This window comes from Ammospiza nelsoni, chromosome 6 (assembly GCF_027579445.1).
Source record: "Ammospiza nelsoni isolate bAmmNel1 chromosome 6, bAmmNel1.pri, whole genome shotgun sequence".
NCBI lineage: Eukaryota > Metazoa > Chordata > Aves > Passeriformes > Passerellidae > Ammospiza > Ammospiza nelsoni.
The window spans coordinates 44,467,321-44,492,704 of record NC_080638.1 but is presented as its reverse complement, the minus strand read 5'-3'; the positions used below and the strand labels follow the sequence as shown (position 1 = coordinate 44,492,704).

Genomic DNA, 25,384 nt, shown 5'->3' with positions numbered 1-25,384 from the left:
ATAATTCTTAGTTACCATTTTATTTCAACTTGACATCAAGTTCATTATGCACTCCCACTAGTTTCTCAGTACATTTATCTACATTTCTATGGGAAGATACAGAAGGGAACCAAAAAGATGTATGGAAAACAAGCACAATGAAATAAGCTAAAAAAAGAGACTGACTCACTCCACATTATGGAGAAAGGAAATGAAAAACAGAATATTTAGCTACATAGGAGACAGGAATGATGAACATCATCATGTGTGTTATATTCCAAATTTATCTCATGACTGTATTCATTTATTTAATTACAGTACTTACATGTGAGTGACTTTGCTTAAACTGTTGAAGGAATGGGCCTCCAGACTCTGAAGTGTTTCATCTATAGAGATGTAACTAAACACCAGCAAACAGAAAAATAAACAGGTCTCAGACACTGGGAAGCCACAGCTAGTGCCATCATGCCACTTCATTTGTCATGTCATTTTTCTCATCCAGCTATGATGGCACTCAGAGAGCAGGATTTAAATCAGATCAACACTTGGCAGCAGCCACAAGGCTGCTTATTTTCCCAGCCCTTATTTTCTTCCTTCTCCCTCTCTCCACCTTTATTTGCTTTTTTCCAACCTCAGCATCCCCCAGATTGCTGCCCCTGTTGTCCTCTGCTGCTGATGGAGAGCAGCTTGGTGACCCGTGGGGCACTTCAGGAGAGGACAGCCAGGAGCAGGTAAGGCCCTGAGGCTGAGCTGAGGCTGGGCTGTGTCAGCTGGCACCGGGGGCACAGGAGGTGCAGACACATGTGGGCTGTGGGGAGCTGTGTGCTGGCATTGGCTGTGGGCCAGCAGAGTGCCCAGGGTGGCAAAGGCACGGTGCTGCACAGGGGAATTGTGCTTTACATGGGGCTGCTGGCAGAGAGCGCTCTGGGATGCTCCTTTGTGGGGAGAAACTGCGGAGAAAACACTTTGAGGAGCCACAGACCGGATGTTTGTGAGGTACTCGTGAATGTGACCCCAAAGCATCATCCTAAACCCAGAAAAAATGTTCCTTGACATTAAAAAATCCCTGACCTTAAAAATACTGAATGTTCAGTATGTTCTTAAGTTGGCAGAAAGTACCAGGTGAATCCCTTGTACCAAGATTTAGTGTATTTGCCTTATTAACAGTGTAAACCAGAAATTGCAATTACATTTGAATATCCTATAAAACCTTTATTCAGTGATGCCTTTCTGACAGGAATTAGCTTTGTAATTAAGCAGGTAATTTAAATGTTTTTTCTTTCATTCATGTGGAAAAGCAGCACAGAGGGAAAAAAATCTCTACTTCTGGCTATCAAGAGTACATAGCCATGCATTCATTTAAGAGAAATTGTAGCTCTAAAATTTTTGTTTAAACAAGGTTCATAAAGAGGAGAACTAAATCTTCTATTCAGTACAGATAAAAACATGTTTATTTGTGGAAATCATATAGTAGACACCATATAGCAAAATGAGCTGCTGTATTTTGAATAATAAACACAGTATATAATCCCCTGTTGAAACTTCAGAACATTTTCTAGATGAATTTGCAAATCCAGGAAAGATCTGGTAATTTTCATTGCACAGAAATTATGGGCTGGGAGAGGCAAATGAGACATGTGGTACATTAGAGGCCAAGACATATACATAAAAGTTGTATTTAAAACACAGGTACTGATTCCCTAACCTGAAGTTTATATCAAGAGGGTGGGAGTTCACATTTTGTGGTAGTAGTAATGCTACGAGAAATATCCAGATGGACATTGACACTATTAAAATTTAAATTGCAGTGGAGCTTTTGGAGCCAAAGAAGGGCTGACACCCTTTTATATTGAATCAAACTCTGTTCTAAACTAAGTTTATCCTTTTTATATATAATATTATACATCATGTGAGGGATATCCCTCCCTCTCCAAAAAAAACCTAAACAATACCCTATCTGATTAAACTGAGATGGTAAATGAAGCTGCAGATATCAAAGAACAATTACTTTAAAGGATTTTAGGAAGTCTTTATTTCAATATATCTGGATGAAATATGACATATAATAGGTGAGGGGGACACTTAGAGACACAGCAGGAGTTAAGGACCACGGACACTGGGGCACTTGAATTGTGAGGGTGTAAAATCCCAGGGATTCCTTTGTTCAGGACCCTCCTTGGAGAAACCAAACCCTAATATTTTCATTTCATAAATTTTTATATACAAAGACAAAATTTTGGAGAAGGAGAGTAATTTTTAAAAATTTGAAAGAATAGTATCAGAAACTGAACAGAACTTACATCCTAGAGACGTTGGGGAGATTGGAAAAAGCATCACTTGGAATTTTTCTTAGATGAGTCTCCAAAAATCTCCTAGAGAAACAAAAAATTGGCAGTTAATATCCTCTGGTAACTACAATTTAACATTAACAAGTCCTACACAGCTTCAGCTCTGCTCCAATGTTTTTGTTCTTATCTTGCCATGTCTCTGAGTTGCCATCTTTGCCTAATTTCTATTCCTGTTTCATTATGTGGCTTTTTTTGTTTGCTGTGCTCCATCAATCTAAATTGCAGCTTTCTGCATCATCCCTCCCAAGAACTCAGTGGTGACACTCCAGAGCATGGCCAGCAGAACATATTTGCCCATTGAAGTTAATGAAGTATTAAGAGAATTCTTTTAATAATTTCAGTCTCCACAACAATATCCCATCCCTCATTCTGAGCAAGAAGTTCAGGCATGTCAGCCAAAATTGAATTAGAGCAATTGCAACTACCTTCCCAGAATTCTTCATTTTTTTTGTAATAAATAGTACATTCTTCCTCCTCTAACATCTGATGCGGGGGTGGCATGCACCTTACCCATCTGCAGGAGATTTCAGAAAAACCCACAATATTTAAGGGAGATACTTATCAATAGCTAAGCTTTTAAAAAAATGACTCTCTAGCAGACTTACTCCTCTAAATAAGAAAGGAGGAAATGCTTTTGAAATTCAGCCTATGATAGCTGTTAAACTCAGAGTTACAACATGTTGCTGTTAATCTTTGGTTTTCCAATACAGTTTGGGAATACACTTACAGAGCATCTGTTGAATAATAATCAAGAACAAATGATAAACTTTCCCCCTAGCTGCTATTTAACAAGAGTTAAAGAAAAAAGAAATAACAAATTAGGATGATTTCCTGATTCTGTTTTGTTTCATAATGCCAAGTATCTCATTACTACAATTATATTTGATTTACATAGCCAAATATATTATCATTTTGAGATTTATCAAGTTTCTGGAATTTGCATACAAGAAATAGACTTTAATAATAACAATATATGCAGAAATTCTCCAAGGTTTTGTCTTGAATAAAGTATAAATTATACTATAATCCCAAGGGAAGAATCTACTTCCCCAGTCTACCTTCTCTACTCCATATATTTGTTACAAGAATGAGTAAAGACTTCTACTTTTCCAACAGTGGGTTGATGTTTCTCCTGACCTCAATACACCTGGCTCCAAACAAGCTCCCAACCATGGGAATGTCAATTGGTCCAGGGGTTATGTCCATATAGATGTTATTTTAACAACCACAGCAGTATCAGTGATATTACTTCAGTAAGATCTATTAGGGAAGTAAATATATATTTTACATAGTTGTCTCTTCATTTTAAAAGCTTTTAAATGCATATCTACAAAACACAATAAGTAAATACATACCACCCAAAGAATTTCAGATTGAAATTATATGATTTATAATTTGAATCATCTCAACAAAAGCTTTATGTATTTTAATGAACTATTTTCCACCAATACAGGGGGGGAAATTTACAATATGTCAATATGAAAGAGTTTGTCAATTTGAAACAAAGTAAAAAATTTTACATTCAAAATTCATTTTTCAGAGAAAATTATAAGAAGCAATGACCTTTAGCTTTTTATATAAGAGAAATAAATATGACAACAAAGTAATGGCTCGGTAAACAGCTATTGACACATTCATTTCTAGTTTTTTATGTCCAATTAAATCCAACACAAACAAAAATATATTTTAAGTTATTCTGAAATAAATGCATTATAGTCTTTCAGTGGTGCAAAAATAGCTATAAAAAGGCATTTCACATAGTGAAATTTGTGCTAAACTTACCAGAAGATGATTACCACCTAGTGTCCAATGCTAGTATTACCAATGTGGTAGGAAGGAGGGAATGATTCACACAGCAAAGGAACTCTGCAAGTAGGGAATAATTTCTGAATATGCAAGACTACACAGCTGCTTTCCTACAACTAGCAGTCCAACAGAATAACATAAAGTATCGCTCAAAACTGGCCCAGCCCTAATTAATTAAAGAAATACTAGATTCCTTCAAAATGAAATTGTCCAGGTCAGTGTTTGGAACAAGTAGGTACTGAAAGTAATCTCTTACTGCTAATGTATCCTCTACCTACAAACTGAGGTACATATGGACACTCTCAGACTGACAGGAGAGAATTTAGGTTGGTTACTTGTGAATTTATAGCAAACAGAAAACCCCAATCCACAATGTTGGAGCTTATCCTTGCTCAGTTTGTGATCACCCAGTGCTTCTGACTGGATTGAAATAAAAAAGACTTCACAGGAAGGAATGATCCTATTCGCAGTCAGTTTTCAGATGACACCAAGATGGGCAGGAATGTTGATCTGCTGGAGGGTAGGAAGGCTCTCTAAAGGGTCCTGCACAGGCTGGAATGATGGGCCAAGGCAACTGTGTGAGGTTCAACAAAGCAAAGTGACAGCTTGCTGTGTGCCCTCCCAGCTCCTTGTGCACCTCCAGCCTCGTGGGGTAGCATGAGAAGCATAAAAGGCTGTGACTTTCTAAGCACTGCTCAACAATAACTAATACATCCCCTGAATAACCAACTTTTTTCCCAGCACAAATCCAAATCCAATCCAATCCACAGCACCATATTTGGTACTATGAAGAAAATTAGCTCTATTCCAGCCAAAATCAGGCCACTTCTCTGCAACTTTTTTTTTTTTCTTTTCATCTGCATCCAGGCCACTTAAGTCCTTTGCCTGTCTGTGCAGCCTGAGGAAATGGAGCATTATTGAAGTAGAGGATAGACCAAAGAAGCACTGAAATGTACTGGACATATATCAATCCATGGGACCTGAGATGTTGCACCTAAGGGCAATGATATCCATGATATCATTCTAAGGCTACCCTATCATCTTTAAAATATCATGGTGATCAAGGGAGGTTATGTCTGAAAAAAAAAAAAAATCAGCATACACATCTTCCAGTGAGGCAAAAAGGAGGATCTGAGGAAACACAGAGTAGTCGCTGCTATGTAGTTATTTTTTGTGTGCAAGTAATTTCATACATTTGAATGTCCTTTTGCAGATGCGATGTACACGATCAGAGGCAAAAAAAAAAATCCTTTATTTTCATCTATATTTCTATCTTAATAATTCATACATTCAGTTTGACTTTTTGACCTCTGCTGAGCAGCTGGCAGCAATTATAGGCACTTAGAGGTTCTCTGATTAAAAGCAACAGTAGCCAACAATTACAGCCTATTCTTACTCTCTTTCCCTGTAGGATGTGAGCCTCTTCTGACTGCTCTTTTCTGAAATTTCATGATCCTGTTTGAACTTTCTTTGCAGAAATTTATAGGCTTTTAGTTCAATATTTCAGAAACACAGCTCTTCTCTATTGTAGTTAGAGTACATTTTATAGCAGGCCATCATAAAAATTTAAAGTTCAGGGTAAAAGAGGCAGCAGTACCCAGTTTAGGTCAAAATCAAAATTTAGTTCAAAAGTAATTAAATAAGTACGTCTGTGATCACAATGCACGAAAATATGAGGGTGTAGTGTTTTAATATGGCAATCACGTGAAGTTCCAGGCAACCGGAAAGGACAAAGCATTGAACGAAGCATCGAATCTTTTAAAAGGGTGGAGAGGAGGACTGGGGTAACTATTGACCTGTCAGCCTCATCTCTGTTCCTGGGAAGATCCTCCCACAAGCTATGCTAAGGCACATGGAAAACAGAGAGGTGATTTGAGACAGACAGCACAGCTTCACCAAGGGCAAATCTCGTCTGACCAACCCAGTGGCCTGGGAATGACTACATCAGGGGACAAGGGAAGGGCTGCAGATGTCATTTATCCAAGGCTCCAAGTGCACAGGGCAAGGGAGGGGATTCTGCCCCTCTGCTCTTGTGAGACTCCACCTGGAGTACTGTATCCAGCTCTGGAGTACTAAGCACAGGAAAGATGTGGACCTGCTGGTGCGGGTTCAGTGGGGGGCCGTGAAAATGATCAGAGAGCTGGAACCCCTTTCTATGAGGAAAGGTTGAGCTGGAACCCCTCTCTGCAAGGAAAGGTTGAGCTGGAACCCTTCTCTATGAGAAAAGGTTGAGGTTGAGCTGGAATCCCTCTCTGCGAGGAAAGGTTGAGCTTTCTTCTGCTGGGCTTTTTCAGCCTGCAGAAAAGAAGGCTCCAGAGACACTTTATTGCAGCCTTCCAGTACTGAAAGAGGGCTTCTAATGAAGCTGGGGACACACTTTTTCGTAGTGCCTGCTGCAATAAGGCAGGGCATTATGATTTTAAACTAAAAGATGGTCAATTCGGACTAGATGTAAAGAAAACATTTTTACAATGACTGTGGTGAAACCCAGGCACAGATTGCTCATATAGGTGGTAGCTAAATCATCTCTGGAAGCATTCAAGGTCAGGCTGGATGGTACTCTGACCAACCTAATCTAGTTGAAGATGTCCCTGCTCCTTCAAGAGGTGGTTGGACTAGATGGTCTTCAAAGGTGCATTCTAACCCAAAATATTGTATGAGTCTGTGATAAATTACAGTATTAGGTTTCAATTCAATTCAATTATTCAATTCTATATTTATGTATCTACTTATTTGTGAGAAAAAACTAGCTCAATCTTTTCATGTTGTGTGATTCAACCTTTCTTTGTAAAAAGAAAGGTTGACTTTAAATGCCTATTTCTTTGCATTCACAGAGATGACACGCACTAGCTGGAGTTCAAGAGAGAACTAATCTTCTTTTAGTATGTGTCAGCAGCTCATTTAGGCTTAAATTGTAGTGTTTATTATAGCTGGTCTCATTGCTTCGTTGCTTGAGTCCATAGCATTGCACTTGGCAAAATCCTGAGTGTTTTCCATTGACTTGGGTAAGGTACCAGGGCACTGACTGGTTTGCACAATCTTGAATAGAATAAAAGGTGTTGACATAAAATGTCCTTTTGCAGATGGCTCACTTCTCATTTTTGAGTAAAACAAGCTACTTTTTCTACTCTCTAAATTTTGGCTACCACATAGTAGCCACCTAAGTGTGGTTAAGAAGCTGCTATGCCATTAGCAGCTTCACAATACATACTGTTAATTTTTTTGAGACTCTTTCTTGTGTAGTCTGTGAACATAAGGATATGTAAGGGCTGAGTCCAGCAGAACACAAAAGCATGTTTAAAGTTGAGTTTTTAAAGAACTGAGACTGTATTTTATTTTCCCTATTCCCGGTTTGGCAGATTAGCATTTCAGAGTAGTCTCTCTGAACTGCATGTGGGAAGGTTCAGTCACACTTGGTGATGAAGGCAGATCATTTAGACATTTTTAAAACACTTCCTGAGACAGTCCAATTTTCAATATATAATTGAAATATAATATCACCTTTTATATATAATATCACCTTTTATAGCTTGTTTGGAGGTTCTGTAAACCCATGTTAAGGAAAACATCAAACATTTCTTGATTTTGCGAATATAAACAGACTGTTTGAGTCAGATTCATGAAAAGTTGCCCTCTCCACTGATATTAGCTATTTGCAAAAAAATCTGTAAATAATTCCTTAGTAGTCACATAGATTTTTTTTTTTTGGCAAAATTTAAGTTTTTTCTTTCCTTTTACAGATGTATCAATAAACTCTGTTTCCCAATTCAAGATAAGGCTGTTGTGTGCTTCTGAAGTGTAATGGGTTGGAAATGTTATGCCAAAAGAAAACACTGTAATGAAAACTGATTATAATAGCAATTCAAGATTCAGTGTAGTGTAACACTTACAAAATCAGTCTGTTAAACCACTGTTGAAATCAACTCCAAAAATAAGAGTTTTTTTAACTCTGGTATAAGCAACTCTTTTGCTACTATGATGATCAAAACTCATCATCTTCTCAAACAAGGAAACAATACAAATTAATTTCTACTGCCTTATCACCAGTGTCTTCTGTAAAAATCTGTGGTATTCTCATTGAGGTTAATCTCTTCACAGCATTTAAAAAATAACTGCTTGCAGTCCTCCTGCTTTCTGTTGAGCAAACTATGTGTGTAGTTCAAAAATGGTGAAGTAGTGCTTGCTTCTGTACGAGTGCTTGTCAGTTCCTAGCGCTTGATTGGTTTCTGTACCATGACACAGGAAATTTAAATGTTTCAAATGTACAAGAAATGTTACTGATCCAATGACTGATAAGGAATGAAAGAAAATATTGTATTCAATGTTCACAAAGTATTATTTTGGTAATATTTATCTATTCCCTTAGTCCCTCAATCCTGTTCTTCATCTGCTCACTTTGAGTTGGCCTGTGTATATACAGAAAAGCAGTGCACAGTTTGTAAGTTACTTCAAGAACCCTTAGAAGAGTGCTTCAATTTACCATTGGGATTGTGGACAAATCCTTTCACTGTCACATTTCAATTTAACTGAGACAATAATACACACTAATTTTTTGACCTAGTGTTTTGGACCTACTGTATGTCAAATGCAGGATTGTTGTGTGTTAATAGCAGGATTATAGAAGCAAAACGATGCCTTTCTAAGCAAAATATGTAGGTAAGTACAATTACAAGCATCAGAATTGACAAGAAAGTATAATTTTATGCAAAATACAATATTTAGGAAAAATTTCATGTTGCAGCCATGTACATAGAATTATTTCAATCATTATCTGAAAGGCAATTGATAAAACGATTTCATGGACTTGGTAAGTATAATGGTGTTTGGTAAAACAAATTATTAGTTATTTTAAGAAGGTTCAAATCTGGCTCTGTCTTCAGAAATAGTCAAATACTTTTACAAATTAAAATAATCACATATTTTTTGGAAAACAAATTAATTGCAACTAAAAAATTATTTCAAAATGTGTAGCCATTCTATATTACCTACAGAATATACAGTATATATGGGCATTAATCAGAAGGCAGTACCCTACCTACGGCAAATTTACAGGAGCAAATGCAGAACTGTAGCTTAGTATCTAATGTAAAGAGCATAGTCTTGAAGACTGTACTGGTTATGTATCTATTTATATACCAGTTCCCCTGTCCTTGCCTAACATCCTCTTGTTCAATTTCAATCAAATTTGATTATGTTGATATGAAAATAGCACCTGGGTACAGGATAGAAACCTTATTGAGGGAAGGGAAGGGAAGGGAAGGGAAGGGAAGGGAAGGGAAGGGAAGGGAAGGGAAGGGAAGGGAAGGGAAGGGAAGGGAAGGGAAGGGAAGGGAAGGGAAGGGAAGGGAAGGGAAGGGAAGGGAAGGGAAGGGAAGGGAAGGGAAGGGAAGGGGAGAGATTAAGTTATTTTTGTAAGTGAATGTAGGAGATGTAATGCACACTGAATAAGAAGCAAAACTTTATTAGTTTTATTGTCAAAGAAAAAGAATTAAAACCAATTAGCAATAGATTTATAAAATGAAAATAATTGAGAAGTGCATTGAGGTGATGCTGGGATCATGAATGTGTCATCAGAATGATGCCAAGAAACATATTACAATAATTCAAGAATTATGATGCAATTATATCTTTAAAAAATGTTCTGTGGGGTTTTGGTGATCTGTATGTGTAAGCAAAAAAAAAAAAATCTTATACTGAAAAAAGGTCATATTCAAAATCAATATCTGTGCATTCAGGAATTCTGGATAAGTACCTGCATTAACTATATTTAGATAAATAACAGTTTAAAATGAACACACATTTCTGGCTTAAGTTCATGCCCCTTTTCTACTAAAAGAGTTAGAAATAAACTTTTATTGGAATTTCTTGTAAGCATTTCTTAAAAAATGGTTTGCTCCATTCTTTTAAAGTAGTAAAAGAGAAATGAGAACAGCTCTGATTGAATAATCAGAATGAAACTTTAATTGGAGTTTCAAGATGCTGTGCATTGAAAAGAGCTCATCATCTCCAAAAGCTGGCAAAGTGTTCCTAGTCTCACCAGTCTCTTAGTCCTACAAACCCTACAAACCTGAATAGCCACACAAAAAAGTTTTTAAATTGGCAATCTAGAGGTTCACTCATTACCACCAAGAAGCAGAATTACTTTGCCTAAAAGTAACAAACTTGCTGCATTTAGGGAAAATTGTAGAGAGTTTAAACACAAACGGTGCAATACATACAGCGACATGTCTCACCTCAAAGAAGAGTTTATTTGTTCTTAAGATTAACAGAAACTCCAATTATTTTGGAATCTTTTGGCTTTGATTCAGAACTGCTGCCTATTGTACAGAAAAAGATGAAAACATGACAGAATCAGGGGCACACACTTTACAATCTCACAAAATTCTGTGTGGTGTTTTAACTGCCAGTGCAAATAATCCAGCCTGAAGCACCTGAAAGCACTCTGAACAAAAACCACATATAGGTAAATGTTATAACTCCCACTTAACATATGGAAGGAAAGAAATATTAAGACATTTGCAGAGAGCAAGGGACTACAGAATTGGGTACAGTCCACCAGCAATTCAAATAAGAGAATAGGAGGAAAATAAACACACTTTATCCAGAGAGAAAACTTCAAACTGAAGTAAAAAACTGTGGGGTTTTTTTGTGTTTGATTGGGTTGTGTTTTGTCTGCTTGTTTGTTTGGGAAGGTTGTGGTTAAAAATTCTGTTTTCCTTATTTCTTCAGATAATTCTCCCATTTGCTTTCAAATAAAAGACTATGCAGCACACATTCTACCACTTCTACCATACACTATAAAATCACAATTGTCATTACATGGAATATTTTCTTGACATGGCAGGGAGTACACATCTTGAGAAGTTTGCAATGGTCGCTCCAATAGGTGCACATGATTAAATTTCACCCCAAATAAACAGAAAAATATTTCTCTGTTGTTTTCATTAATTACTTTTCCCATGGAAATAATATCTTCACTGGGTGTTTTTGTCTTTTCAAAACAATGGCTTATTATTTTACATCCCCCATTACTACAGGTGTTTAAAACACTAGAATTCCAGTGGCCAAAGTGCTTTATTTGTGGAGCTGTATGCAGAGAGGTACTTCTCAGCCATCAAACCAGCATATTTCAAGGGAAGTATCAAATTTCATTATGTGATCTCATTGTTTCTATTAACTATTTTAAATGCCTGCACAAAGGTATTTTCTCCCATAAACTGAAACTGCTATATTTTCTAACTTATGGTAGATTTCAAAGAACATACTACTTGGTGCATGCCATAGCATTACTGCAATTTCAACCTAAATAAACTGTGTATATAAAAGTATAATAACAAAAAAGTGTATAATTTAAACTCTTATTAACTGAAATACTGCAGTCTAGCCATCCAAAAAATTAAAGGCAAGAAAAAATAATGGAAATAACATCAATATTTTTTCTTTCTTTCTAGGCAAGTGACCAATTTAAGTTTTTACTTTCAGTGTTAAAAAATCTGAGAAGCATTCAAATAAGTGCAAATAATTTAATGGTTCTTATTTATATAAAGTCTCCTGAGAATCATTATCAAGACATAAATGAATCAATCTGTTACTAGTTTACCTTGCAGTTAAATCAACTGAGTTTGAGTTAATTTACTTTATCAGAAAGTAATCTATATTTACAAATGAAAGTTCCATAAAGACTATAAAACTTCCATACACACTATAAAACTTTTGTACCTCAAGAAACAAAGTGAAAGGCAGAAGTGGTTCATCTGCTCAGTTGCAGCTGGCAGGTGCCATTTCAGTCTCATTACAGTATTTGACTCTCAGATATGACACAAGATGCTTATCTGGAGTGGCAGCAGGAACCCGGACAAGATCTCTTACTGTGCCCACAATGTACCAAACACTTAGGCTGAGCTACCTGAATTACTCCATCCCTTTGGCAAGCTCTGAATTTGCTGCTTTATCCCATACTCCACACTTTCATCTGAAGTGCCCTAAGACAGTATACTTGGATTCTCAGTTCTCACGGATTCCTTTTCTCTTCCTTTGACAAAGAAGCTGAAAATGCCCAGAGGGTTTTGTGGAAGTCTTTGTGAGGTGACCCATCCAGTTCCTATTGGTTTTTAATTACAAAATGGTGTTTGATCTACCTTTCCTGCCCCTCATCCCCTAAGCACTTGCCACACAGAATCCATCCAGCCTACTGCTCACTTTGCCCACAAACAGCCCAGTTACTTATTTTTTCCTACATTTTTCACAGAACTCTTAAGATCCAATGAACCATCTCTTCACAGCTCTTGAAGGTTTGAGAGTCGCTTTTCCTACCTCCTGCCACACGCAGAGTCTGCACACTGCTGTTCCACTCTCCTGTACTGCCCAGGTAATCTGCAGCACCTCTGCCCTCTCACCACCTCCTCATCTCACAGGACATCAGCTCAGAGCATCTCCTGCCTGCAAAGTGTGAACACCCACAGCTGGCTTCCCTAAACCATCCCCATGTACTCACAGGGTCTGGGTGTCCTCCGGGAGGCTGGGAATAAAGTAGATGTCCCTGCAAGTGATTTTGTAGTCCTCCCAGTCAGAGCACTCGCAGAAGGCTGAAGGACACCTCTCCGTGCCCCGGCTGCACAGCACCAGCACCAGCAGCAACTGGTGAAGGAAGGCTACCATGAGGCACAGCATCTTCCGCCGTCCCTCGCTTCTCCGAGGAGACGAGGAGATCCCAGAGCTGCACGGGCAGACCGCGCTGTCCCGCCGGGAGAAGCTGCCGGGGGAAGGCGGCACCTGTGCTGGACAACGCCGCCTCCTCACTAAGCGGGGTCAGGAAAGGTCTCAGCGAGCCCTGAGCGCCCTCGCCATCGGGCAGGGTCCTCTCCTCGCCCCAGCCGCGCGCTCATCCGGCCCGCCATCCTGGACCTGGCCCCCCGCTCCTCCGCACCCCTCCTGCGGGGTATCCGGGGCCCGTTCCCCGGCAGTGCCCGCTCCCGGCTCCCAGCGCCCGCTCCCGGCTCTCACCGCCCGTTCCCCGACAGTGCCCGCTCCCCGGCTCTCACCGCCCGTTCCCCGACAGTGCCCGCTCCCCGGCTCTCACCGCCCGTTCCCCGACAGTGCCCGCTCCCCGGCTCTCACCGCCCGTTCCCCGACAGTGCCCGCTCCCCGGCTCTCACCGCCCGTTCCCCGACAGTGCCCGCTCCCCGGCTCTCACCGCCCGTTCCCCGACAGTGCCCGCTCCCCGGCTCTCACCGCCCGTTCCCCGGCAGCGCCCGCTCCCGGCTCCCAGCGCCCGCTCCCCGGCAGTGCCCGCTCCCTGGCCCCCAGCGCCCGCTCCCGGCTCTCACCGCCCGTTCCCCGGCAGTGCCCGCTCCCGGCTCCCAGCGCCCGCTCCCCGGCTCTCACCGCCCGTTCCCCGGCAGTGCCCGCTCCCGGCTCTCACCGCCCGTTCCCCGGCAGTGCCCGCTCCCGGCTCTCACCGCCCGCTCCCGGCTCCCAGCGCCCGCTCCCGGCTCTCACCGCCCGTTCCCCGGCAGTGCCCGCTCCCGGCTCTCACCGCCCGCTCCCCGGCAGTGCCCGCTCCCGGCTCCCAGCGCCCGCTCCCCGGCTCTCACCCCGGCTCTCAGCGCCGCGCCGCTCCCGGACCCGCCGCTGCCCGCGCTCCCTCCGGGGCCGCCTGCCGCGGGCGGCCGGCACCGCGCGGGGCCAGCGGGCTCTGTCCAGCCCAGCCCTGCCCTGCCCTGTCCAGCCCTGCCCTGCCCAGCCGGGGCGAGAGCCGCGCCGGCAGCGGGACCGGCCCGCCGAGCCGCTTTCAAAGGCAGCGGCGAAACGTCGGACCCCGACCATTCCTCCGGGCATCTTTGCAAAAAGGAACAGGAGGAAGGGGGCTGAGTAAGAACCATACTAACTCACCTGTGAAAGCGGTGAAGTTAAAGAAGACCTTTGCAACAAGCAAATATTCGGTGACTGCAAGTTAGACATGCACTAAATGTATAGCCGTTAAAAAAGCACAGAAAGTTCAAAAGAGTGATTTTGAAAATGACAGGATAGAGCAAAAGAGGTGACAGTAGCATTTCCCACATTATCAGACAAGATAAAATCCATCCACCAAATAAAAAAAAATGGGGGAAAAAAATCTAATCTTGACAGAAATGGAGTGGAATTATTGTTCCCTTAAGTAGGTATACAAGAAGACAAATGCCAACATAAATGTTTGTAGTCTTCAGAGGAGGAAACTCAAAAATGTAACCTATGCACAGTATAAATTAGATTACATTATTCTTGGATAATTAGTTCCTCTCCAGCTACATTAGTTATTCAAACATTTTGAGTACAACACATCAGACACTATTTTGATATAGCTCTTTAGATGTCAGTTCACCAGTATGTGAACTGACAGTTCACCAGTATGTGTTTCCTAAATATAATTAATCCCCTCAATACATCTTTTTTTAAGGTAAGCAAGTGATACTATGGCCATAAAGAAATTTTAATATAAATCCTGATCTTATGGGCTTATGTTAAATCTTGTGTAAGTGAGGAGTCCCATGAGTTACACTTATCCCATTAGGATGGTGTATTCTTTGGGGGTGACCCAGAGAGAGGTCAAGCTGAAGCACTCACAAGTGTCCTAGAGAATTTCAGACTGCATTGCATGAATTCCCTTAGAAACACTGGCTATCCTCTGCCCTGTTCAGTCATGTCCTTTTGACACACTGCTCACATCTGTAACTCACCTGCAGCCCTGAGAGCCACCACTCACCACCACATTTTGGTGTCTGTACCAACCTGACTAAATAACAACAAAGCCACAGGCAGGCACTGAATTTCAAGGTAAATGAACAAGGGAGATACACAGTCCACAGAGGCACAGATGAGACACAATTGTGACTCAGTCTTGCCAAGTCAGACATGGGGCTTGTAACTGTTCACCCTGTGGCCAGTGCTAAGGGACACAAGCCCATCATGGTGTAAGCCAGACTGGCTGGCTCAAGGCTGCTGCCAAGGTGTTCAAGGTTGCCATCTCTCAGCAGCGGGATCATGTTCTTTCCCAGCCAAGAGCTAACGACACATTTCATGAAGAAGAAAGACACAAAGCAGTACAGGTTCTGAGAGTGGAAACACGTCTACTTCTGTGCTGCTACCCCATCTGGTCCTGTCCCACCCATCTTGTCCTCTGTGGAAACTGAACACACATATACTGTTTGGCATAGCTGAGAGTCAGCAAACACAACATTACCACAGTTGCTACAATCTACAAAACCTACACTTGTCCAACACTCAGGGTAATATTGCCTGGTATTCATGAGGCATAGCCTGTCTTCCTGTTTTTGGAACCACAGACAAGATAAAAATTCTCATCCACCAATGATATCAGTTGTGGGACACAATTGTATTATTTCATAATAATTTGAGATCTTATTGATCTCTGAGGGCAAATCACCAGAATGAGACAGCGGGGCAAGCTCAGGGTTCTGTACTGTGTGCTCCATTCAATCCTGCTGATCTTTCCCAGATCTGGAAACACCAACTCAGAGTCCAACTGTACTAAGGGAGGCTTTTGCCAGGATCTGTGGGACTTACCTTCTTTTCTTCTTTTTTCTTCTCATGCTGTTGTGGTTCCCACGACCATAATTTTTAAAAATTAAATGCAGATATATCAGAGATCAAACAAACATAAAAGTTTAGTGGATTTAGGCTTGCCTTGGATCCTCTACCCAATGGGAGTAATCAGCCACTTAAATTTCACCTAATGTGTTACATGTTACAAAAATCATGCAGTGCTATACCTGTCTACATTCTCCTCTGGTTTTCTTCTTACTGCCAAAGTAACAGCTTGTCCCAGGGACACTGTATACCTTATTAAAAATGAGAAATTAAACTCTCTGCCCTTTTGGCTTTGGCAAAGAAATATTTTCGTTGTCACAGGCTGACAACAAAGCATACAAAACTATCCAGCAAAACAAATGTATCATCAAAGGAATTTCTGTTGTCTTTTGGACCTCTCTCTGGCTTCTCAGACTATCTTCTCAGACGACATAACAACTAGGAACCCAGACTTGGTATCATGCACGTCTGTGATGTGGCGAAAACTTGTGCGACCTGGGCCACATGAATATGCTTCTGCCTTAGCCATAATGAAGAGGGATGAGGGGTGAGACTGTGCTTGACATGGCAAGGAAGCTCTGAGTTCATGCAGATCCTGTGCATGGCCCAACACATGCCAGAATCGCAGCGGTGGAAACACGTCTGCAGAAATTAGAGGATAAGATAGAGGAGAATCACAAGAAGCTCAGAGAGGAGGTTAAAGAAGACCTTCTCCAAACCTCGGCAGTACAGATCAGAGGTTCTGGTACCCAAGGCAGATGTTTCCCAGATGGTGAGAGAAGGTACACCCCACGAGCTGAGCTGTGGTTTTACCTGCATGATTGTGGAAGAAACATGAGGAGCTGGGATGGAAAACCTATTGCTGTTCTGGTACAATGAGTGCGTGAATTGAAGGAAGACAGGGCTGAGAGAGGGAGTTCCACCAGAAGGAAAGCAGCTCCAGTTGCCCGTAGCCGAACTGCCAGCTATGATGATGATGACATGTCCGATCCCCTTGATGGAACATCCAAGGCATATGCCCAGGGAAAGAAGGATAACCAGGCTTAGAGGAGCCCTGCCTCTAGCCAGGTAGAGGCATGGGAAAACTGTGTTTTCTGGACTGTGTGGATTTGTTGGCCTGACACATCTGAACCGCAAGAGTATAAAGCTTTGGTTGACGCTGGTGCTCAATGTACATTAATTCCATCGAGACATGTGGTGACAGAGTCTGTTTCTATTGCTGGTGTGACAGGTGGACCCCAGGATTTCACTTTGGTGGAAGCTGATGTGAGCCTGACAATATTGCCTGGCACTGTCCAGCGACAGTTTGTCAGCTTCAAATATCTTCCAGCTTAATCTCTGTTTTCTCACAACCAATTTTGATGACCTAGTACGACTCGGAGCACAACAGAGTTCTTACTTCTCACAACATGACCTAGTTTGCCAGAAAAGACCAGAGATGTGTATCACGTCTCTAATTACAGTACTGCTGGAGTGATTTGTTGTGGTATCTTGTGTGTTACTCTCTGGCAGCCTGCCTCTCTCCCTCTTTTATTTCGGCTTCAGAGTTACTTTTTATATTTCACTGTGTATGGACAAAGCAGAGGAAAAACAGATTTATTGGTGGGAAGATAAGTAGTCCCAAGATTGGAGTCATTTCAGTAGCCTATCATAAACCAATTACTCACTTGTCTGGTGTACTTACCATTACTAATAGGGTAACCTGAATTAGCTACTCCATCATAATTGTGTTTCAGATTCCTAAACAAGAGGAAGGGTAATTTGCTTTGTTGCTCTTTCACCAAGAGCAAAGTATTTTGGAATACCTTTCATTTATTAGGGAAAAGGAGCATGCACATAAATACTGGCATCAGAAGCTTTGGCATGCCAACAGCTCTGTGGTAGTGGTGATAGTTCAGAAAGTGTTAATGGAAGGAAAAGTATCTTCCCAGCTATTTATAAGGGATCAAAAATGGAAATTATAAAAGATTGCATATAAAAAATGCAAAGCTGACACAAAGATGTTCAGAATAGACTCTAAAATAAATAAGAACTTCTTAATACATGATTTCTGGGCTTGAACCATAAATGAGAGAATGAAGGGACTCCTGTCATTGAAGGCCTGATAGCTTTGAAGGAAACAGGACAGAACATGCACCTTCAGCTGGGAAGAGCTCCAGGTCTGGATACACCTCCTTCTGTGCTTCAAGACTTGGCTTGCACATTCTGAGCCAGGAACATCAACAGAGTTTGGGTAGAAAAATGACTGTTGCTAACCACATGGTGTTTCTGTGGGTACTGGCTTCACTCGGAAAGGTTATGTTCTAAGTAAAATGATGTTTGCATTGTAGTTTCTAGCATGTTTAAGGAATTTTCTGGTTACAAGTTTGCAATCACTGTTCAGTTGTTTGTCTCTGTCAGGGCTCTGGCCTGGCCAACCCAACCATGCCAGCACCATGACCCTCTCTAGGAGCTCCAGGGTGTAGTAGGAGTCCTTGTAAAGCATATATGTTGTATAAGTGGCGTTGCCCAGATCCTAGTTGTTCTAAATGAGCTACAGCTGTGAAGTCCTTAATTGGGCAGCAGCTGTGGCTAGTGAAGGCAACTGGGATAAATGGGGGTGGGTTAACCTGTCTGGGAGAGCCTTGGTGGAGTTCTGATGAAGCAGCAGGAACAACACTGCTGAGAAGAACTGCTCATGAGAAATCCAGCCAGAAAGGTATGGGACTCTAGAAATATAATAACAACAATATGATTACAATACCGGGGTCTGGATCAGCTCAGGTCTGAGCTATTCAAACACTGAACTCATTCCCAGCCTGATTCCCACAGCCCCATCTTGCTGACTGGTTTTCCTGCATTTACTGGAGACCTATGTGGTAGCATTGTCTTCTCTCCAGTCCTGTCTCCTTGGCAGACCTTGGACACACATTATAGTCTTGCCTCCAGCTGTCTCTTGCTCCTCATAAATGGACACTGGATCTATTTTCATTCCCTGCCTTGCTGTGACTGTCAGTATCACCAACCCAGTCCTGCTGAGATGCTGCAGGACTGTGTCCTGTTGGCAAGGCCACTCTGTGCTGTGGCCATGCCTGGCTCACAGCCTGTAGTCCCCTCCTAGAGCGGCCTGTCAGAGCTGAGAGCACTGATGGCCCTGTCTGGCCTCCACCAGGCCCTTCCTCCAGCCCGCACAAAACCCAGGACCGTGTCAGCCTCCAGGGCTGTCAGTCCTGCCCCAGCACCACCACACACAAACATGGGCCCCGCTATGCCAGCCCTGCCACCCAGGCTGCCATCCTGGCCCAGCCTTAGCCTGTCCCAGTTCCCCAAGGAGGTGACAGTACCTGGGGTTGTAGCTGCCCCAAAGGCCACCAGCAGCCCAGCCCCTAGTGGGGCTGGTGGATGGAATGGGCTGCCAGGGCCTCTCTGCTGCTCGAGGAGGATCCTCTGTGGCTCCTGGTGCTGCCCTGAGGGAGCTGCTAGCCTTGCATTGCCATGCTCTGGCTTCATCTAGTCAGTTCCCAGTCCTTCTGTTCAACTTTTTCAAGAACACGTCCAGTGAGATGGGGGAACTAAGAGTGTATTTGTAAGTCTACAGATAACCCCAGGCTAGGGAGGTCTCTGAACTCTGGATTAGAAAATAAATTATAAATAGAAAAATACAGGTAGCTACATGCGATAAGACGTACCCTGCATGGCACAATTATGGAAATATGTTGCAATTATTCAATTTCATTTTGCATTTTTAGCACTGTCTGGAGTACTTTATCATCAAGAAGTAGACAAACAGGATTATTGACAGGATAGTAAGGAAAATAGTAGGTTTAGAAACATGACCTATACTGAAGGAGTGATAGAACACAGTTGCTTAGCTTAGTTAAGACTGCAACTGTTTTACGCTGTAAAAAAGAACAATAATCAATAATTTTGATCACATCAGCTTAGAGCGACTGGCAACCTTTCAACCCTGTAGAACATTAATAAATGTTTCTCTTTTATATACTAAAACCAGTTAATGTATTAAAAGTATTACCAACAAGTGTAAATCCACAATTATAAACATAATCCTAAGAACAGACATGCAAAATCCTGTATGCCCTGAGGCTAGAGAAATTAAGTAATTTTTATAAATTAGAATATCTTGTGCTCTGATTCAAATAAACACATAGGAAAGAAAGTCACTTTTAAATCACTGTATATTGCAGATTTTTTTTTTTCTGGCTCTTTTTCAGAGACCCTAGCATGTTCCTATTAATTTAAACACAGCAAGGCTTGGCAGGCATTTTTTCCACTGTTACAGGCACTCCCTCTAGTGACAGCCACAGTTTGTCATTTAGCACATATCATCTCAAGCATTGCAAGGCTCCGAATGCCATCATTTTTGTGGTGCTTTCTGAAAAAAATAACATTATTATCATCTGCCAGATTTGATGTAGTTTCTTACTTATCCTTTCACTGCTTATATGGTTTATACACAAATCAGATAAACCACAACAGGTTCTAACAGAGAAGCAATTAGGTCTAATTAGTGTTCCACATAGATCACCAGGTATCAACAGCCACATCTAGGAACATCTGCATGAGGAAATGTTTAAACTGGGAAAACAAATCAGTAAAGAGTAGATTAAAAGACTTGGTGGGATTTTTTTTCTGACTAATCCATGTGTTTTGACATACTCGATGCTTGGAAGATATGCCAATTCCTACCTGTTTCTATTTCAGTATTGCCAATAATTTCTGGCCTCTCAGAAAAAAATACATTAGACACACTGCTTTGACACAGCATCATTTATCAAGTGTTTGAACAGCTATATGAAATAATTTTATTCTAGGTTCTTGAAGATTCATGTTCGTATAAAAAAACTGTCTTCTATTTCAAGGTAGTTTTGGAGTTTTATGGTTACGGAATATTGAGGAACTCTTGTGCTTTTCCTTACTATAAGAAAAATCCATGAAAAACTGTGAAAATTGAAATACCCAGTAGGCTGCAGGATAAAGAGGAGGTACTGCTGTGTAAAGCCTTATAAAGCCTCAGGCTGTCAATTCTAAGAGTGCTCAGAGAGATAAGCAAGATGAAACTATCTCTTGGCCTTAAGCAATTAGTTTAGGTCAGAATGATGAGAGCTGTTGTCAGGCAGTATATTCATCTACAGAAAGAGTTATTGAATCACCGAGTCACAGAATCATTGAGATTGGAAGGGCCCTGGAAGCCATCTGCCCAAGCCCCTGATCAAGCAGGGTGACCTAGAGCTAGTTCCCCAGAACTGTGTTCAGACAGCTTTCGATTATTCCAAGGATGTAGATCCACAGCTTCTTCATGCTCCCTGTGCCAGTGTTTGGTCACCCTCAAGACTGAAAAGAGTTTCCCGATGATGACAGAAAGTCCTGTTCTGTTTGTGCCCGTTGCCTCTTGCCCTGTCACTGGACACTCTCCCTTCAAGTATTTACACACATTGATGAGATCCTCCAAGCCTTCTCTTCCCCAGGCTAGACAGCCCAGCTTTCTCAGCTTTTCCTCAATGGAGAAATTAATTGTCTTGGTGTCCATCATCCTGCCAGTAGCTACCTCAGCAGCTGTGGGTGCATCCGAGGGCCTATGTACTTATGTCTCTCTTTGTATATTTTTTTTCCTCAGGCTTACATTCCCTGTGCCTCTTCATCTAAAGTCAGCTTTCCAGCCATCTCTGACTTCCTTAGAAATAACCTCTAGCAGAAATGAATTTGCCCTCATAATTCAGACTTCAGATAGATCTTGCACTTTTCTTTGACTTGGGTCATGGCACATACTTCCTTTAATAAGGAGAACAGCGTGTTTAATAGAGGAGTTTGAGTGTTTATTACAACAATCATAAATAAAAAATGGCTTTCAAGCTCACTGACTTAGGTGACAATTCATCTACCACATGGTGCTTCTCCTCTTTTATGCATTTATGATAGCTGTTCATAAAAGAACTCATTTTCTGAGTACCATGAAAGGTGAATCTGTAGGACAGTTATTTATTTTGTGTTGTCTTTTTTTTTGATAGCCTTGTGAAAGAAATAGCGAAACAATTTCCTGAAAGCTACATGAATAATGACTTGTCATGGAGGACAAGTAGTATAGCATGAAAAGGTATCATTGGTGACAAATACAAAAATTTAAAAAATTGAATTTAAGCTTAAAAAAAAAGTTATAGTCCTTCTGGATTTTCTGCTCTTAAGGTATGTGTCCTCAGACTCAATACACATTTATTTATATATATATATGCACATTTATTTATATATATGTAATGGGTCAGAATAATATATCTTTTTTTTTTTAAAGTTTTAGCCAAGATCTGTATTTGTATTATATATTTGTATTACTCAAGGGGCACAACAGCATTAATCAAGCAGCACTAACCCAAAGTAAAAAGACCATGCTGGCCTCTCTAAATGCAAGCACCGTCATGTTACTGTCTAACAGAGCACTTCAGATAACAGAATGCTGGGATATAACTTTTCAAATCCATCTAATAAAATTAAAGGGTTCTGTTCTTATAAAGTTAAACAACTACTTTATAATTTTGTCTAGTATAGTGGTTTGTTTTGCACAGTTAAATAATTTCTTATCATCCTCATTCCAAACTGAAGATGTATTGTAGCAATCTTATGAACATATTTAACATCCTTATGACAAAAGGAAACAAACCAGCAAACAAAATCACAATACTCTTTAGCTTCAAAAAAACAACTCCAAAAACATAACTCAGAACTGTAGTGGGTACATCAGTATAAACTACTAGGAAGAATAAAATTAATGTATGCATGCTCTTTGAAGGAAGAATCAGAACAGCTTTTTTTAAGGACAGATGTTCCTTATATGTTTTGAAAGTCATCTGAAGCTGTCAACAGAACTCTAGACACAGTTTATTTAGATTTTCAATCTGCCTTTAGCACAGTCTTCAGCAAGAACCCTTAAATTATGCAAAACCACAGAGTAGTAATAAAGCACTTTTACACTCTCAGAAGCAAGCCTCCAGAAATCATTGCTAGGAGGTCGGGAAGGCACACACGATTATACAAACTGAGGGTTTACAGGCCTGTAAACAGACACCAAAGGAAACAGCCTTATTACAAACGAGCTCTGATGTGACAGATGTAGATGCCAGAAGAAACTACAGAGGGTTAGAGCATAGTACATAGCCAGGTTCATGTGCTCTCTCTCTCAATATCCTGCTGTCACTGATGAACACAGTGTGCTGGGCCAAATTTCAGAGGCCCAGGAGACATTTCCTGTAATCGGTCACAACATTCCTTATCCCTTTTCTCTCTTATAGGTCAGTCAGAGCAGCAGTGTGTAATACCTGGTCGTTTTTACTGCACACAAGGACAATGGATACAACATTTGGGAGCAGGGGAATGCGTGGCTTAAGGAAACAAGAAGAAGCCACGAACCAGGAAGGGAGACGCCTCCTTGTAAGAACAGCTGCTCTCGGTAGCTCAATGCCTTTCCCCACCCAGCCTATCAGCCATCTGCTCGCAAGCGGAACCGACTCGCCGGCTTTACCAGTGCGACAGCTAGCTGACCTGTTTGTAAACACCAATGTGTATTTTGTAAAAACTCAGCGTTTCACAAAACAACGCTGATAAACACCAGGTCACTTGCGGAACCTCCCACCAGCGTTCTCCGCAGGCCCAACGGCCTCCCCAGCAGGCGGGACCTGCCCGGCCCTCGCCGCTCTGCCGCCTCAAAGCCTCTCGGGAGTTGAAGTCCCGCACGCTGCCTTTTCCATGGCAGGCCCGCGGCTTGTGGACTCGGTGTCCCATGGAGCGCTGCGGGGGACCCGGCGCCCGGCCCGCGGCCCCGGCAGCTGGCGGCAGGGCGGCTAGTTCAAGTTGCCATAGCGGCGAGGTGAGGCGGGCGGGAGGTGCCCGGGGACGGGGCGGCCTCGCCTCGGAGCGCTGTGCGGTGCGGGCTGGGGGTGCGGAAGGGCCGCGGCCAGGGCGGTGTGCGGGAGGCGGCTGTCGGGCATGAGCGCCGCGGGCGGGCGGGCGCGGCTGGGAGCGGCGGCGGGAGGCGCGGGGTGCCGCGGGGCGCTCCGGAGGCCCGGCCGGCGGCGTGCCCGGCGCCGTTCTGGGCTCCTGTCTGCGCCAAAGAACCGGGGGACTCTCGGAGCTGGAGTCGGGTGTTAGTGAAGTTCCCTGCGTGTCCGGCAGGAGGAGGATTCTCCGAGGGCATTACTTGCTAATGAACAGTGCGAAGGAACCGTTTCTGTGTTGTGCTGCTGAAGAGTGCTGGGAGCACGGTGTGACAAATTGATAGTAAAATGGGGTGCTGGTCCCTGAAGGCACGATGGTGAATTATCATCTTCCTGTCTTTTTCCAGACTCAAATACAAACACTGAAGGAAAGGGCCTTTCAGGTGTCCTGTTGTTCCTTTCTGAAATTATTATAAATTTTTTTTCGTTGTGTTCAGTCTTAGCTACAAGGCTTCAACCATTCCTTTAACACTAACTTAGTTACCTAGTGATAGATTAGTCTGTGTGGAGCTGAACAAGTAAAACACTCGAGGAATAATCAGGTTGTGTACACTGACTTTTATCTTTTGTTTACTTGAGCTGAAGAGCTTGACGTTGAGATTGTCAGCTCTACTTCTTACCTGGCAGATCTGTTAAAATTCCTCAGTGAAGCTGAAATGCTCTGCTCCCTACAGGAAAGGAAAATACTGAGTATTGATGCTTTTCATCCATCAGTTCAGCAAAGGTTATGATCTGCTTGGGTAGAAAACCAGTAAGAACCAAATGACTCTCACTGTCAAGTAGGTCATATGTGCTGAAATTAGTGTTGCTTTTTGGAAAAAGTGATAAGCATTTTTTTTGTTTGCTTTAATTAATAGGCGGATGTGCATATGGAACATTTCTACAAATTTCTACTTCTTTGTGATTTTTTTTAATCTAAAGTGAAACTTGCGCAGTTCCTTTAAAAATGAGGATATTGCCTTATGTGAAACAGCTTCTTCACCTTAAAAGTACTTGTGGTTCCTTTTAGGTTGCTCATGAGAACAAAGAGGAATGCTTGACTGTAAATAGTAAGTTTTCTTCAGACAAAATGTCCTCCTTATCCTGTGCTTTCTTTTATTTTTACCTTGATTACTGTCCTTTCTTCTATGCTTTGGCTGTATTTATCTTAATGGGCCTATTTTTGGACAGCTGAAAATAAACCCATTAATCTTTCATGCTGTAAATAATTATTTCCCTTTTTTCCTTCAGTTGTTGCTTTTCAGTAGTTGGGGCTCTTATGGTTCAGTCTACTTTTTTATTGGGTTTTACTGATTGTTTATTTTTTTTACCAAATTGCAGTAAAGCCAATATTATTCCATGTTATTATATATACTAGTGTTTATTTTATTTTTCTTTGTCTTTGAAAATATCCCATAATTTCTATTTCCCAGTGTTTAGTGTTTATTCATGTTCAGTCTAATTAAGACTTCATTGCAGCTGACTAGAGTGAGGCACTGGAATAACAAATTCTGATACTGTTGGTAAAAATGTGCTTTAGTGAGGTGAGGTAAGAAGAGGAAAGATGAGTTAAATTCACCAGTTCAGTAAAAGAAGGAATACTGATATACTTGAGCACAGAGTAAGCATGTTGATCTGCTGTTCTTTCATGTTTGAAAGGTTTTTATCCAAGTCTGGGGGACACAAACGTGCAACCTTTTGAAAATA

General features: G+C 41.7%; 2 protein-coding genes across 2 annotated transcripts in view; one reads left to right on the top strand and one right to left on the bottom strand.

The window, feature by feature from the left end:
• TSHR (thyroid stimulating hormone receptor) overlaps positions 1-12,803 on the bottom strand; it is a 44,383-nt gene extending 31,580 nt beyond the window's left edge. Inside the window, exons 1-3 of the mRNA XM_059474630.1 lie at positions 12,628-12,803; positions 2,280-2,351; positions 305-379 (exon numbers count right to left, since the gene is read on the bottom strand). Of these exons, the coding sequence (XP_059330613.1) occupies positions 305-379; positions 2,280-2,351; positions 12,628-12,803 (323 nt within the window). The remainder of the gene's footprint in view (positions 1-304; positions 380-2,279; positions 2,352-12,627) is intronic.
• Positions 12,804-23,254: 10,451 nt separating this feature from the next.
• Positions 23,255-25,384, top strand: part of CEP128 (centrosomal protein 128) — a 99,494-nt gene continuing 97,364 nt past the window's right edge. The window contains 3 exon segments of the mRNA XM_059475383.1: positions 23,255-23,498; positions 23,500-23,571; positions 24,708-24,747. Of these exon segments, the coding sequence (XP_059331366.1) occupies positions 23,451-23,498; positions 23,500-23,571; positions 24,708-24,747 (160 nt within the window). The 5' untranslated portion in view covers positions 23,255-23,450.